The 14,814-nt window shown below is 45.8% G+C and overlaps 1 protein-coding gene across 3 annotated transcripts; it reads left to right on the top strand.

The window, feature by feature from the left end:
- The first annotated feature begins 304 nt into the window (after positions 1–304).
- LOC126994804 (uncharacterized) lies at positions 305–8,108 on the top strand. 3 transcript variants are annotated; one of them, XM_050854086.1, is made up of 6 exons: positions 305–429; positions 646–797; positions 2,770–2,882; positions 3,491–3,583; positions 7,513–7,625; positions 7,984–8,108. In XM_050854086.1, the coding sequence occupies exons 1-6, from the start codon at positions 337–339 to the stop codon at positions 8,062–8,064; spliced, it is 645 nt and encodes a 214-aa protein (XP_050710043.1). In that variant the 5' UTR covers positions 305–336; the 3' UTR covers positions 8,065–8,108. The 3 variants fall into 3 exon arrangements, with proteins under 3 accessions (XP_050710043.1, XP_050710041.1, XP_050710044.1); XM_050854084.1 differs by having other exon boundaries at positions 2,758–2,882; XM_050854087.1 differs by lacking the exon at positions 3,491–3,583.
- Positions 8,109–14,814: the final 6,706 nt, after the last annotated feature.

The raw sequence follows: 14,814 nt of genomic DNA, 5'->3' as shown, positions 1-14,814 counted from the left end.
TCATCCTCGTCCATGTAGCTATCCAGTCTACTCAAACCAAGCTACCGTCGCTGCACTAACTATGTGATTGCTTAGTCTATTCCATTCCAGAGAGAGAGAGAGAGAGAGAGAGAGAGGCGGGCCATACTTGCCATGGAGGTGGGCGGAGCTTGAGAGCCAGACGGCAAATCAGCGAGGAGTGCGGCGTGGGGCTAGAAAACTGTACCTACCTTCGTAAATATATAAAGGATGTATAAAGGAATTGTACTGTACTGTAGTCATGCCCTGCCTGTGATTCTTCTGTCTCTTCCCTGCTGCAGGATAATGTCTGAGGGCGGCAGTCGGGGCGACGTGGCAATGAGGGTGATCGCGAAAGTCCACAGGCCGGGGGTCACGCCGGAGGAGATGGTGGTCGGCTACAACGATTGGTCCGAGAACTACGAGGAGATGGTGAGAGAGAGAGAGAGAGAGAGAGAGAGAGAGAGAGAGAGAGAGAGAGAGAGAGAGAGAGAGAGATACCTTCAGTACCAAGTGCCTACGCAGAATCATGGGGTATCGCTGGAATGATTTTGCGTTAAACCGGCGACTACTCCTTGAGGTCCGGGAGTGAAGTGATGCGGCCCCTGGGGTACCCACCTGTAATCACCCGCTTCCCCGTCCCCTTAGATGATCTGGAAAGGCGGGTACCGTGGCCCCGCCATCACGCTGGAGGAGGCGCTGCGTTGGGTACCCCCGGAGCGGCGAGCTAAGGCCAGGGTGCTGGACGTGGCCGCTGGGACGGGCTGCGTGGGCCGCGAACTCCACCGGGAAGGCTTCAGGTGGGTGCCGCAGGGCCGCAGACAGGGGGATGTCCGGTCACCTTACTTAAATATCCTCCAGTCCACTGCCTCCTGCCTGCCAGTGCCTCAGCCTCAACAAGAGTCCAACGTCAAGAGATGAAGATGATGTGTTGGAAATTACAGCAGCTTGTGTAGAGGCAGGGCCGCTGGGTGGGAACTGGGAGCGGGCAGGAGCGGCATTACTATAGTCCATCAACTCTAACTTAAAATTGAGCACTGTGACTTGGCCCGGGGAAACCACCATTGTTTACAGATCTAGCGATGACCTGCGCATGACGTTTTGTCTCACTGTTAGTCTGTACGTTATCTATTTATGGAATTTACATACATTCATAATACGACTGCGTGGTGTTATGAATGGCTTGGGATTAGAGGGATTGATTGATTGATTGATTTAGAGTTTCTTTCATGGCGCCGCAACATCTTGGTCATATGGCACCGGAGTAATAAAATGGAAGGCAAATAATTAAAATAATCTAAGGGTGATAAATATTATTAGGAAGATAGTTTTGAAATGGTCCATTTAGATATAGCACTAGTTTAAAATATAATAAAATGTTTATTAAAAATGCATTAGTGAAATACAAAGAACTTTCTATGAAGAGACCCTACAAGAGATGGAGGATGCCCATCTCCTACAGATACCCCATGACGTCATGTCCAGGGGTGAGCGCCTTTTCACCCAGCATTAGGGAAAGGGAAAAATTCCCATGTACATCACGACACCGGGAGAGGTACTGCTCTCGCAGATCCCGCAGACTGGGGCACTCGACCTGGGATTAGAGGGAAAGACAACGACTCAGTAAACCTTCCATATCACTTGGCAACGTGGCTCATGCAACTTTGCCGCCCGACGGACCTTGGCAACAGGCGCCAGGCCGCACCATTCAACGTTACGCCACAATGGAGAAATGAAGTAGATCTCACTCTTCCGCCCTGCGCAGCCATGCAGAGAGAGAGAGAGAGAGAGAGAGAGAGAGAGAGAGAGAGAGAGAGAGAGAGAGAGAGAGAGAGATAGCCACCCTCTCTGAGGAGAGTAATGGAGTGATGTGGCACCAGCGCGGTCTCGTGGGGAATCCTTGTGTCGCGCCCAAGGGCTCAAGTTAAAATCGATAGGCTATACTATGTTAGGAATTAGGCCAGTTAACCGGGGGACTAGACAAATTAACTATTTCCCTTATGGAACTAGTCTCGGGCCGAGAGTTCAAGCCAACTATGAGTATCGTTTGAGCTCAAATAAGCCTTGGATGGTACTTAAATACTTCGGTCATCGGCTCCCAAACCGAGACAGAATCAACTTATTCACTGCCTGAAGACTAACCACATTTACCATGAAAGGAATAACAATAGTGAAGTGTTTCCTTCATTAAATAATAACTAATTGTTCTTGCTGAATTAAAATTAAAGAGCGAGGATAATTTAACCGATGGAAACAGAGAGGAAAGCCACGCCATCTGGCGAGAGAAATTAAAAATATCGCTTCAGACCCACGTGGTTGGTTTTCTCTCACTCCACCATCGGCCTTCACAAAGTAAAGACCAAGGCACTGCAGCCCACCCATTAACTCGGACGCAGTGTACCTTCTATTAACTGACTGAGGGATACTACACCCGGCAACGAGACTTCAGAGACAACAATATCTTTTGAAACCCGCTTCTCAGCTAAGTGCCCCCAGCAGTTATTTGAGACAGATAGATTTTACTACACGGATCCGGTAGGATTATTATTTGTTCGGCTGTCTGGAGTTGCTTTTTGGATACCTTCACCACCTAATAGCTGGTAAGCACTTCTTTGTTTGGGATTGTCTGACGGGTGTGTTATTCACTTTGCGAGTGACCTAACTGTTGGGTAGGGTAAATTTACGGATTCCCAACAACTACTACTACTGCTATAACTTCTACTACTACTACTACTACTACTACTACTGCAACTACTACAGCCGCTCCCACAGGCACATAGACGCTGTGGACCCGTCGGAGGGCATGATGAAGCAGCGGGAGACTGGCATCTATACCAACGACTTCCTGGAGTTTATCGGCAGCGGACACTCCACCGTGCCCAAAGGTATTAGTAGTTTTTTTTTTTACATCAAAGGACACGGTTCAAGGGCAACAAGAAGATTACATAAAAAAGCCTGCTACTCGCCGCTCCCATAAAAGATAAAAGTAAAGAGTAGCCAAAATAGAGGTCAATTTCGAGAGGAGAGGTGTCTTGATACACTTCTTGAAATATGTCAAGTCATAGACAGGGGGAAATACAGACGAAGGAAGGTTGTTCCAGAGTTTACCTCTTGCATAAGGGTTTTGGACAGTATAGGGATGAGCATGAGTAGAAAGTCGTGTGCAGCGGGGCCGCGGGAGGGAGGGAGGCATGCAGTTAGCAAGTTCAGAAGAACAGTCATCATGAAGATATCGATAAAAGATAGAAAAAGAGGCAACATAGCGGCGGAATTTAATTAAGAGGTAGAAGGTTGTCAGTAAGAGGAGGAGAACTGATGAGACGAAGAGCCTTAGACTCCACTCTGTCGAGGAGAGTTGGGTGAGTGGAATTATTGTTATTGTTGTTGTTTCATATGTAAAGATTAATATACGTATTTTTCTTTTACATCTCTCTCTCTCTCTCTCTCTCTCTCTCTCTCTCTCTCTCTCTCTCTCTCTCTCTCTCTCTCTCAGACACATACGACCTGGTGGTCACCTCGGGCGGTATGGGCGAAGGTCACATCTCACACAGTGGCCTCGACGACGTTGTGCGCGTCGCAAAGAACGGTGAGTGAGTAAGTGAGCCTGCGTGCCTGCGTGCGTGCGTGCGTGCGTGCGTGAGTGTGAGTGTGAAAGTGTTTTTACAAAAAAGGAGACAGCTCAATGGCACAAAAAAACAATAATATAAAAAAAAGCCCGCTACTCGCTGCTCCTGAGAAAAAGAAAATCAAAAGAGGTGGCCGAAAGAGAGGTCAATTTCGGGAGGAGAGGTGTCCTGATACCCTCCTCTTGAAAGAGTTCAAGTCGTAAGTAGGAGGAAATACAGATGAAGGAAGATTGTTCCAGAGTTTACCAGCGTGAGGGATGAAAGAGTGAAGATGCTGGTTAAATCTTGCACAAGGGGTTTGGACAGTATAGGGATGAACATGAGTAGAAAGTCGTGTGCAGCAGGGCCGCGGGAGGGAAGGAGGCATTCAGTTAGCAAGTTCAGAAGAGCAGTCAGCGTGAAAATAGCGATAGAAGATAAAAAGAGGCAACATCGCGACGGAATTTAAGAGGTAGAAAACTATCAGTTGGAAGAGGAGAGCTGATGAGACGAAGAGCCTTAGACTTCACGCTGTCCAGAAAAGCTGTGTGAGTGGAGCACCCTCCCCCCCACACGTGAGATGCATACTCCATACGAGGGCGGACAAGGCCCCTGTATATGGACAGCAACTGTGCGGGGGAGAAGAACTGGATGAGACGATACAGAACGCCCAACCTCGAGGAAGCTGATTTAGCGAGAGTGGAAATATGAAGTTTCCAGTTGAGATTTTGAGTTAAGAATAGACCGAGGATATTTAGTGTTGAAGAAGGTGACAGCTGAGTGTTGTTGAAGAATAGCGGATAGGTGTTTGGAAGATTGTGTCGAGTTGATAGGTGGGGAAATTGAGTTTTTGAGGCATTGAAGGACACAAGGTTTCTTCTACCCCAATCGGAAATGATTGGAAGGTGTGAGGTTAAGCGTTCTGCAGCCTCCAGTCTGGAGTCGTGTACTTCCTGTTGGGATGGGCTTCTATTGAAAGAAGTTGAATAATGCAGAGTGGAGTCGTCGGCGTATGAGTGGACAGGACAGTTTGTTATTGAAAGAAGATCATTGATGAATAGCAAGAAGAGAGTGGCTGATAGGACAGAGCCCTGTGGAACACAACTGTTGATAAGTTTAGGGGAAGAACAGTGACCGTCTACCACCGCAGAGATACAACGGCCGGAAAGGAAACTGGAGATAAAGGAACAGAGAGAGGGATAGAATCTAAAAGAGGGCAGTTTAGAAAGCAAAGACTTGTGCCAGACTCTATCGAAGGCTTTCGATATGTCTAGCGCAACTGATAAAGTTTCACCGAAATGGCTAAAAGAGGATGACCAAGAGTCAGTTAAGGGAGCAAGAAGATCGCCAGTAGAACGCCCCTTGCGGAACCCATACTGGCGATCAGATAGAAGGTTTGAAGTGGAAAGGTGCTTTTGAATCTTCCGGTTAAGGATTGATTCAAAACCTTTAAATGTACATAAAAGTAAAGCTATAGGGCGGTAGTTTGAGGGATTGGAACGGTCACCCTTCTTAGGCACAGGCTGTACAAAGGCATACTTCCTGCAGGAAGGATAGGTAGATATTGATAGGCAGAGACGAAAGAGTTTAACCAGGCAGGGTGTCAGCACGGAAGTATAGTTTTTAAGGGCAATAAGAGGCACTCCATCAGGTCCATAAGCCTTCTGAGAGTTGAGGCCAGAGAGGGCATAGAAAACATCATTAGGAAGAATCTTAATAACGGGCATAAAGGAGTCAGAGCGGGGGTGAGTAAGAGGAATATGCCCAGAATCGTCCAGGGTGGAGTTCTTACAGAAAGTCTGAGCCTTAGAGACAGATGAGACGGCAGTGCTGCCGTCAGGGTTAAGGAAAAGAGGGAAACAGTAAGAAGTGAAATTGGAGGAGACATTTTTGGCTAGATGCCAGAAGTCACGAGAAGAATTAGAAGAAGCAAGGTGTTGACATTTTCTATTGATTAAAGCAGTTTTGGTAAGTCAGAGAATAGATTTGGCCCGATTCCGGGCTGAAATTTAAAAGCCATAGTTAGCGGGAGTTCGAAGTCTCTGGAACTTTTTGTGAGCTGCCTCTTTATCTTTAATAGCACGAGAACAAGCACGATTAAACCAAGGATTTTTAGTATGAGGAGTAAAAAAAGAACGTGGAATGTATGCCTCCATTCCAGAGACAATCACCTCTGAGATGCGCTGGGCACACACAGAGGGGTCTCTCTCCTGGAGGCAGTAATCATTCCACGGGAAATCGGAAAAGTACATCCTCAGGTTGTAACGGTGTAACGCTTGGTTGCGGGGACTTGCGGGCGTGAAGGGAAACTCTTGCTGTCTTAGAAGAAATATATTCTTAACCTAAGATACAGCGTAGCGTGGGTGAGAGAGACGAGACGCTAGGTGTGTGTCGTGCGAGCTCTCTCGAAGGAGTGACGAGTTTCAGAGTGGAAAATAATGAAGTTACAATTGGTCACGTATGTCAAGGTGACCTCTAAGCTTGATGAAATGCTTTGTATACAAACTGAGATGGTAAACACTGACAGCTGACATTCCTACAAGGTGGCGTGATCTATCTGTCGTGTTTTTTTTCAATTGATATACTACAATTATTATAACAAGGTCGTCCCACCGAGCTGAAGCAAAATGCCAGAAGCATCGCCTCTTCGGTGGGTCCAGAGGATGTACAGGAGCGATAGGACAGGAAACAGAAATAAGGTTATGGTCGGAGGAACCCAACGGAGAGAACAGTTTGACAGAGTAAGCAAAAGGATTAGAGGTAAGGAAGAGGTCTAGAATGTTGGGCCTGTCTCCAAAACGGTCGGGAATACGTGTAGGGTGCTGAGCCAACTGTTCTAGGTCGTTGAGGAGAGCAAAGTTGTAGGCTTGTTCACCAGGCTGGTCTGTGAAAGAGGATGAGAGCCAAAGCTGGTGGTGAACATTCAAATCACCCATGATGGAGATTTCAGCGAAGGGAGAGTGAGTCAAGATGTGCTCCACTTTAGAATTCAAATAGTCAAAGAATTTTACATAGTTAGTAGAGTTAGGTGAGAGATAAACAGCACAGATGTATTTAGTAATAGAACGACAATGAAGTCTTAGACAGATGGTGGAAAATTCAGAAGAGTCAAGGTCGTGGGCACGAGAGCAAGTGATGTCGTTGCGCACGTAGGCTCAACATCCAGCTTAGGATTAAAATTTAGGATAGAGATAGTAGGAGGGAACAGAGTAGAAGTTTCTGTCAGTAGCCTCAGTAACCTGTGTTTCGGTGAGGAAGAGAAAATAAGGTTCAGAGGAGGAGAGATGGTGTTCTACAGTATGAAAATTAGAACGAAGACCAGGAATGTTGCAGAAATTGATAAGGAGGAGGTTCAAGGAGTTATCAGGACACCTCTCAAGTCGGCAGCCAGAAGGGAAATTTATGGTCCCCCCCCAGGCGGGGACTCCGAGGCATTGTTATTTTTCGCCATTTTGAATTTTGAATTTTGTGAAAAGGTGTGTGTTGTGTGAATGTAGTGTGGTGTAGAAAGAGAGAGGAACTGTCTTTAGAGAGCATGCTGAACTGCTCTCTGGTGTTGATGAGACAAAAGGGAAACGGTTAGTGAGGACATGGTCTTTGGAGGGCTTCAGCACCCTCCTCGCTTCCCATATATCCTCACCGAGAGTAGGTCACGCCCGTTCGGTAGGTGTCTTCCTACCTACTCCTACTATTGGATCGCAAAACAGTTCATGATAATCCCAGCAACTTTTACGAGAGGCCTTTCAAACGGGCGAACTTAGGCGCCGTTTAGGACTGGAAAGAGCCTACATAGAGACTTCATATATGCCTGGAGTAAACCTTGAGGCGGTCTCCCTAGGGTGGGCTAGACGACGAGCCCCCTAGCGTATGCCCCAATGATTAACTGATTTCCTCCTCTCCGGCACTCCAGGAGGCTTCGTGATCATCGTGATGCGCCATGAGTTCCTACAGACCGTGCCTTCCTACAAGGACAAGCTGGAGCCTTACATGGACCAGCTGGAGGCGGACGGGAAGTGGAAGAAGGTAGGGAGCACCGTTGCCAGATTATAGTACTCAGAGCATAGTATTTATCGTTTTTTGACACCTAACTATTGCCAAGAAACATCAGGAATTAACTATTTTAACGATAGATATAAATGAATCTATTTATTGAGCCCCAGGAGACATATTTGAAGTCGGAAGTTGGTAAATATATAAGATGCTGAGTACAACTATCTGGCAACGTTGGTACAAGAAAACATTTACTTTAATCAAGGTTTCTGTTTGGCGGGGCTGTTCACTGTATGGGCGCCTGTCACGACACTCTGGTATAAGGAGATGGTCAGGAGCTGGCCAGGGGGAGAAGGTCACGTATTTGAAATGATGGTCTTAATTCCTTCAGGTGGAGCGGCGCATCGTCCCAAACTATTTCTGTGACAAGGAGGGTCTCGTCTTCGTCTTCCGCATCACTAAGCCTGAGTGAGGAGGAAGAGGAGGGAAGGGAAAGGAGAAAGATGAAGAGGAGGAGTTATAGTGGTGCTGTGCCAAGGCTGTCTCTGTGTAACAGCCTTGGCTTTCGTCGCGGCACCCGAGACTGAGGTGTGAATTATCGTGCTCTGGCAACCTGGCGTCATGGCGTCTACGATGTTATATGATAGTCTACGCATAGGGCACATTTGTCAGTATTAATCATATTATTGAAATTGTCGTAAAAATATGTTTTAGTTTATAAGACTGAGGCTGCAGAATCCTTAAACTCAGACCTTGCTATCATCTCCGATTGTGATAAAAGGAACCTTTGGGTTTTTGTGTCCTTCAATGCCTCAAAAACCCAATTTATCCACCTTTCAACTCGACACAATCTTCCAAACACCTATCCCCCATTCTTCAACTACACTCAGCTGTCACCTTACAATTCATCAGAACTAAATATCCTCGGTCTATCCTTAACTCAAAATCTTAACTGGAAACTTTTCATCTCTTCTCTCACTAAATCAGCTTCCTCGAGGTTGGGCGTTCTATATCGTCTCCTCCAGTTCTTCTGCCCCGCACCGCTGCTATCCATATACAGGGGCCTTGTCCGCCCTCGTATGGAGTATGCATCGCACGTGTGGGAGGCTCCACCCACACAGCTCTTCTCTATCTTTCGGCCACTCCTCTGTTGTAAAAAAAAAATAAGGTCGCTGATTATGTAGCTGTATGTGTGTGTGCATGTGTAATGGCAAGTTGCCAGAGCACGATAACGAAGACCTCAGACTCTTGTGCTGCGACTATAGTATACGTTTAGGAATGCTTGGTCTGGGTCTTGGGGTCTTGATGATGCACAGACATGTGTATATATATAATAAACGGGTGCCTACTTCCCCTCAGAATCATGTTAATCTTTGTTTGTTTCTCAAGTTAATTTAAGTGATTACTCTTCCTAATTTTAAATGCGTCTGCTGTTCCTAATTTATAATGCGTCTGCTGTTCCTAATTTTAAATGCGTCTGCTGTTCCTAATGTATAATGCGTCTGCTGTTCCTAATTTATAATGCGTCTGCTGTTCCTAATTTTAAAAGCGTCTGCTGTTCCTAATTTTAAAAGCGTCTGCTGTAGCCCTACGTGGCGCAATGCAGAGGAAGTTAACTTATTTAATCTGAAAGTAAAGTGAAATGATCTGAAAGTAAAGTTAAGTAACAGAGCAGTGAAGTATATGTGGCAGTGAGCATATGGAAGGATGAGATGGAACGAGAGAACAAAGATTAACGAAAAGAATAAAAACTCTCGCTCCCATCCCTCCCTCCTCCATACTTCCTTCCTCGAACAGAGTCGTCCGCCACTGGAACAGCCTCCCCGCAGAAGTAGTCAGTGCGGAAACGATCAACTCCATTTCCACTGACAGTAACTTTACTGCGTCGGGAGTGAACTGAACGTATCCAAGGTCACTTAATGTTCTTAGTTCTGTTCTTTTCTTCTTCTTTTATGATAAATCATCATCATCATAATTTCGTTTAATGTCCGTTTTCACTCTTCCTGAGCGGTTGGACGCTGAATGGGTCTCCTCTATTCTGCTCTGTCTTCTGCCTGATGCTCATCCAATCCCATCACTGCCAAGTCTTCCTGTATACACCTTCTCCACCTTTTCCTAGGTCTACCAACTGGTCTCCTTCCTTTTACTTTCAATCTCTCCAAAACTCCCAGCACTGTATCCTCCCCTGCTTTTCACATGTCCGAACTATAGGAGTCTCCCTTCTGAGCACTGTTTCCAGGTTCTCTACTCCACATATGTTAGCCACATCTAGCTGCACTAGATACCCTGTCTTGCTAATCTCTCCACAACTCCCAGCACTGTATCCTCCCCTGCTCCCTTCACATGTCCAAACCATCGGAGTATTTCCCTTCTGAGCACTGTTTCCAGGTCCTCTACTCCACATCTGTTAGTTACATCTGCACTGGGCACCCTGTCTTGCCAATCTCTCCAAACCTCCCAGCACTGTATCCTCCCCTGCTCTCCTCATGTCCAAACCATCGGAGTCTTTCCCATCGGAAGGAGTTTCTTTTCAAACCGAGTCATCCGTCACTGGAACAATCTTCCTTCAGAATTAGTAAATGCGAATACTATTAATTCCTTCAAATATAGAATCGACTTTCACTTCGCTGCGTCGGGAGTAAACTGAATATTGAGGTGCTTTCATCTGCTCCTCAATACCGAGGTGCTTTCATCTGCTCGTCAATGTCGAGGTGCTTTCATCTGCTCCCCAGGCCACAAGTGGCTGTCGAGCAGATTAAATCACCAAAGCCGGCAACCTCGTAATGAGCCAATAGGCTTTATGTTGCCTGCATTTCCATGTTTCCATGTTTATGAGGTGGTGGCGGAGTGGTTAGCGTACCGGCCCCGCATTCGCAGGGTTGATGATGATGAGGGTTCGAATCCGCCGCTAACCACCTAGGTTCTTCAGTCACCGCCGAGGGGCCTAAGACTACCCACATGCTGTCCTGAAGACTATCCACCAACCCGGACTCTAGAAGAAGCTATGCTAGTGAAATCAAGAATGATCTCCGGGGGGCAGCATGAGCCAATAATAATTGCGCCACTATAAACAATTGTCTCCGCCATAACGGGCTCGGGCCCACCATCAGGCCCCTAATAAAAAAAAGCCTACCGGCGCTTTAGGTCACATGTAAAAAAGGAAAAAAGAAACTGTTTCCAGGTCCTCTTCTCCACATCTGTAAGCTACATCTGCACCGGACACCCTATCTTACCATTCTCTCCACAACTCCCAGCACTGTGTCCTCCCCTGCTCTCTTTACATGTCCAAACCATCGGAGTCTTTCCCTTCTGAGCACTGTTTCCATGCAGGTCCTTTACTCCACATCTGTTAGCTACATCTGCACTGGATCGACACCCTTCTATTATGAGATATGGAACAAAGAATAAAGAAGACAATAAATTGCTCTCCCCCTCCTCCCTCCCACCTTCCTCGAACTGAGTCGTCCGCCACTGTAACAGCCTTCCTGCAAGAGTGGTTAGCGCATACTGTGTGATTTTCAATTAATACAAGAAACATGTGTGCAATATTCATGCAGTGGAGGAAATGATAAGACTCGTAATATGATAATAGAAAACAGTAAAGGAAGGAACATTAATTTAGTGCATGAAACCAATTATAATCATTTTCCACAGCTATAGGTTGTTTTTTTCTTCTTCTTGTTTTAATAGTTTTCTTCTTCTTCTATATGAGAGAGAGAGATAATAATGATGATAATAATAATAATAATAATAATAATAATAATAATAATAATAATAATAATAATAATTACAATAACAGTAACATGAGAAGTGTGATAAAGGACAAGAGAGGAAGAAGAGAAAAGAAAAAGAAGGAGAAAGGAGAGAATTGCAGAAGAATAAAGAAGAGGAAAGAAGGAATAGAGGAAACAGAAGGAAGGGAGATAGAAATAATGGAGATATATAACAATAGAGCGGATCAAAGTGGGACGGGGGGGGGTGGGGGGGGGGCGATACTCGGCTCACCTCAAAACAAAACAACGTGACTAAGAAAGAGTAAGGTAGGAAAGGGAGAGAATGTAAGGGAGGAGGGAGGTGGGAACTGGGAAGGGAGGAGATGAGGAAAAGAAAGGAGAGGGAGAGAAAGAGTAAGGGAGGAGAGAAGATGGAAGAGAAGAGAAGGGAGGGGAGAGGGAGAGAAAGAAGGGGATGGAGTGAAAGGGAGGAGAGAGAGAATAAGGGAGGAAAGGAGAGGATGAAGGGAGGTAAGGAGTAAGGGAGGTGATAAGAGGGAGAGAGGGCTGTAGGTAAAGGCAGGTGAGGGAGATAAAAAATAAGGGAGGAAAGGAGGGGATGGAGGGAGGTAAGGAGTAAGGGAGGTGATAAGAGGGAGAGAGGGGTGTAAGTAAAGGAAGGTGAGAGAGAGAAAAAATAAGGGACGGATGATCCACTCCGTCAGTCCATCGTCCATCATTTGTTGACAAACATATGAACAGCATTAACCACAACGACCTCTTGTATATGTTATTTTGTAGCTAAGTACTTATATTTCATATTCATGATATGTAGGATACTAATTTTCATTCTGTGGAGCACCATCTCTCCTCCTCTAAACCTCACCTTCTCTTCCTCACCAAAACACAGGTCTCTCAGGATACTGAGAGCAATCTCTACTCTGTTCCCTCCTACTATCTCTATCCTTAATTTCAATCCAAAGTTGGATGTTCCGCCTACGTGAGCAACGACATCACTTGCTCTCGTGCCCACAACCTTGATTCTTCAGAATTTTCCACCATCTGGCTAAGACTTCATTGTCATACTATTATTAAATACATCTGTGCTGTTTATCTCTCACTCAACTCTACTATCTATGTAAAATTCTTTGACTACTTGAACTCTAAAGTGGAGCACATCTTGACCCACTCTCCCTTCTCTGAAATCTCCATCTTGGGAGATTTCAATGTTCACCACCAGCTTTGTCTTTCATCATCTTTCACTGACCAGCCTAGTGAACAAGCCTACAAATTTGCCCTCCTCAACGACCTAGAGCAGTTGGTTCAGCACCCTACACGTGTAGGCGGTAGCGAGTGTTCTACGTGCTAATTGGTTCATGGATAGAGAAAGTCAATATCCGTCAGGCTTTTTTATTGACATAAAAATCGTACAGGTCATAAGAACAAACAAAATAAATAGAAAAGGTGTTTGTGTGTGTATGCGTGTCTATGGTGTAGATGACATATAAATGTTAGTGTGTGTAGTAAACAATATGTACGAGTTAACAATAGGAGGACGAGGACAGACAGTGGAAGATAAACGAGTAACAAGAGAGACAAACTGAGACAGGCTGGATTAGGTAGGAGGACACCTGCCGAACGGGCGCAAGCCACTCCCGGTGAGATATATATGGGAGGTGAGAAGGGAGCTGAAGCCCTCCAAAAACCCTTCCCATGTCCTCACTAACCGTTTCCCTATTGTCTCACCAACACCAGCGAGTAGATCAGCATGCTCTCTAAAGACATCTCCTCTCTCTATCCACACCACATTACATTCACACAACATATCCACCTTTTCCCAAAATTCAAATTTCAAAATGGCGCACCTCCACCTTGCCTCCGAGTCCTCGCCTGTGGGGGGGAACACAAATTCCCCCAGGGAGGACTCCCCTTCTGGCTGAAGACCCGAGAGGTGTCTTGATAACTCCTCAAACCTCTTTCTACTCAATTTCTGCAACATTCGCGGTGTTCCTTCTAATTTTCATTCAGTGGAACACCATCTCTCTTCCTCTAAACCTCACCTTCTCTTCCTCACCGAAAAACAGGTTTCTGAGGCTACTGACAGCAATCTCTACTCTCTTCCCTCCTACTATCTCTATCCTTAATTTCAATCCAAAGTTGGATGTTCCGCCTACGTGAGCAACGACATCACTTGCTCTCGTGCCCACAACCTTGATTCTTCAGAATTTTCCACCATCTGGCTAAGACTTCATTGTCATTCTATTATAAAATACATCTGTGCTGTTTATCTCTCACCTAACTCTACCAACTATGTAAAATTATTTGACTACTTGAACCCTAAAGCGGAGCACATTTTGACCCACTCTCCCTTCACTGAAATGTCCATCCTAGGAGATTTCAATGTTCACCACCAGCTTTGGCTTCCATCCTCTTTCACTGACCAGCCTGGTGAACAAGCCTACAACTTTGCTATCCTCAACGATCTAGAGCAGTTGGTCCAGCACCCTACACGTATTCCCGACCGTCTTGGAGACCGGCCCAACATTCTAGACCTCTTCCTTACCTCAAACCCTTCTGCTTATTCTGTCAAACTGTTCTCTCCGTTGGGCTCCTCCGATCACAATCTTATTTCTGTATCCGTGTTATCGCTCCTGTACACCCTCTGGACCCACCGAAGAAGCGATGCTTCTGGCATTTTGCTTCAGCTCGGTGGGACGACCTGAGGATGTACTTTTCCGATTTCCCGTGGTATGGTTATTGCTTCCAGGATAGAGACCCCGCTGTGTGTGCTCAGCGCATCACAGAGGTGATTGTCTCTGGAATGGAGGCATACATTCCTCGTTCTTTCTCTACTCCTCACGCTAAAAAGCCTTGGTTTAATCACGCTTGTACTCGTGCTGTCAATGATAGAGACAGCTCACGAAAGGTACCAGAGCCTTCGAACTAATGCTAACCATGAGCTTTACATTTCTGCCCGGAATCGTGCCAAATCTATATTCCGACTAACCAAAAACTCTTTCATCAATAGAAAATGCCAAAACCTTGCTTTCTCTAACTCTTCCCGTGACTTCTGGCATCTAGCCAAAAACATTTCCAACTTCACTTCTTCATCTTTCCCTCCACTCTTCAGTCCTGAGGGCAACACTGACGTCTCATCTATCTCTAAGGCTGAACTCTTCTCTCAAACTTTTTCTAAAAACGCCACTCTGGACGATTCTGGGCATATTCCTCCTACTCATTCCCCCTCTGACTCTTTTATGCCTGTTATAAAGATTCTTCAAAATTATGTTTTCTATGCCCTCTCTGGCCTCAATCCTCAGAAGGCTTATGGACCTGATGGAGTGCCTCCTATTGTCCTAAAAAATTGTGCCTCCGAGCTGTCACCCTGCCTGGTCAAACTCTTTCGCCTCTGCCTGTCAACATCTACCTTTCCTTCCTGCTGGAAGTATGCCTTCATACAGCCTGTGCCTAAGAAGGGTGACCGTTCCAATCGATCAAACTCCCGTCCT

This window comes from Eriocheir sinensis, unplaced genomic scaffold (assembly GCF_024679095.1).
Source record: "Eriocheir sinensis breed Jianghai 21 unplaced genomic scaffold, ASM2467909v1 Scaffold880, whole genome shotgun sequence".
NCBI lineage: Eukaryota > Metazoa > Arthropoda > Malacostraca > Decapoda > Varunidae > Eriocheir > Eriocheir sinensis.
This window is presented reverse-complemented; position numbering and strand designations above follow the sequence as displayed.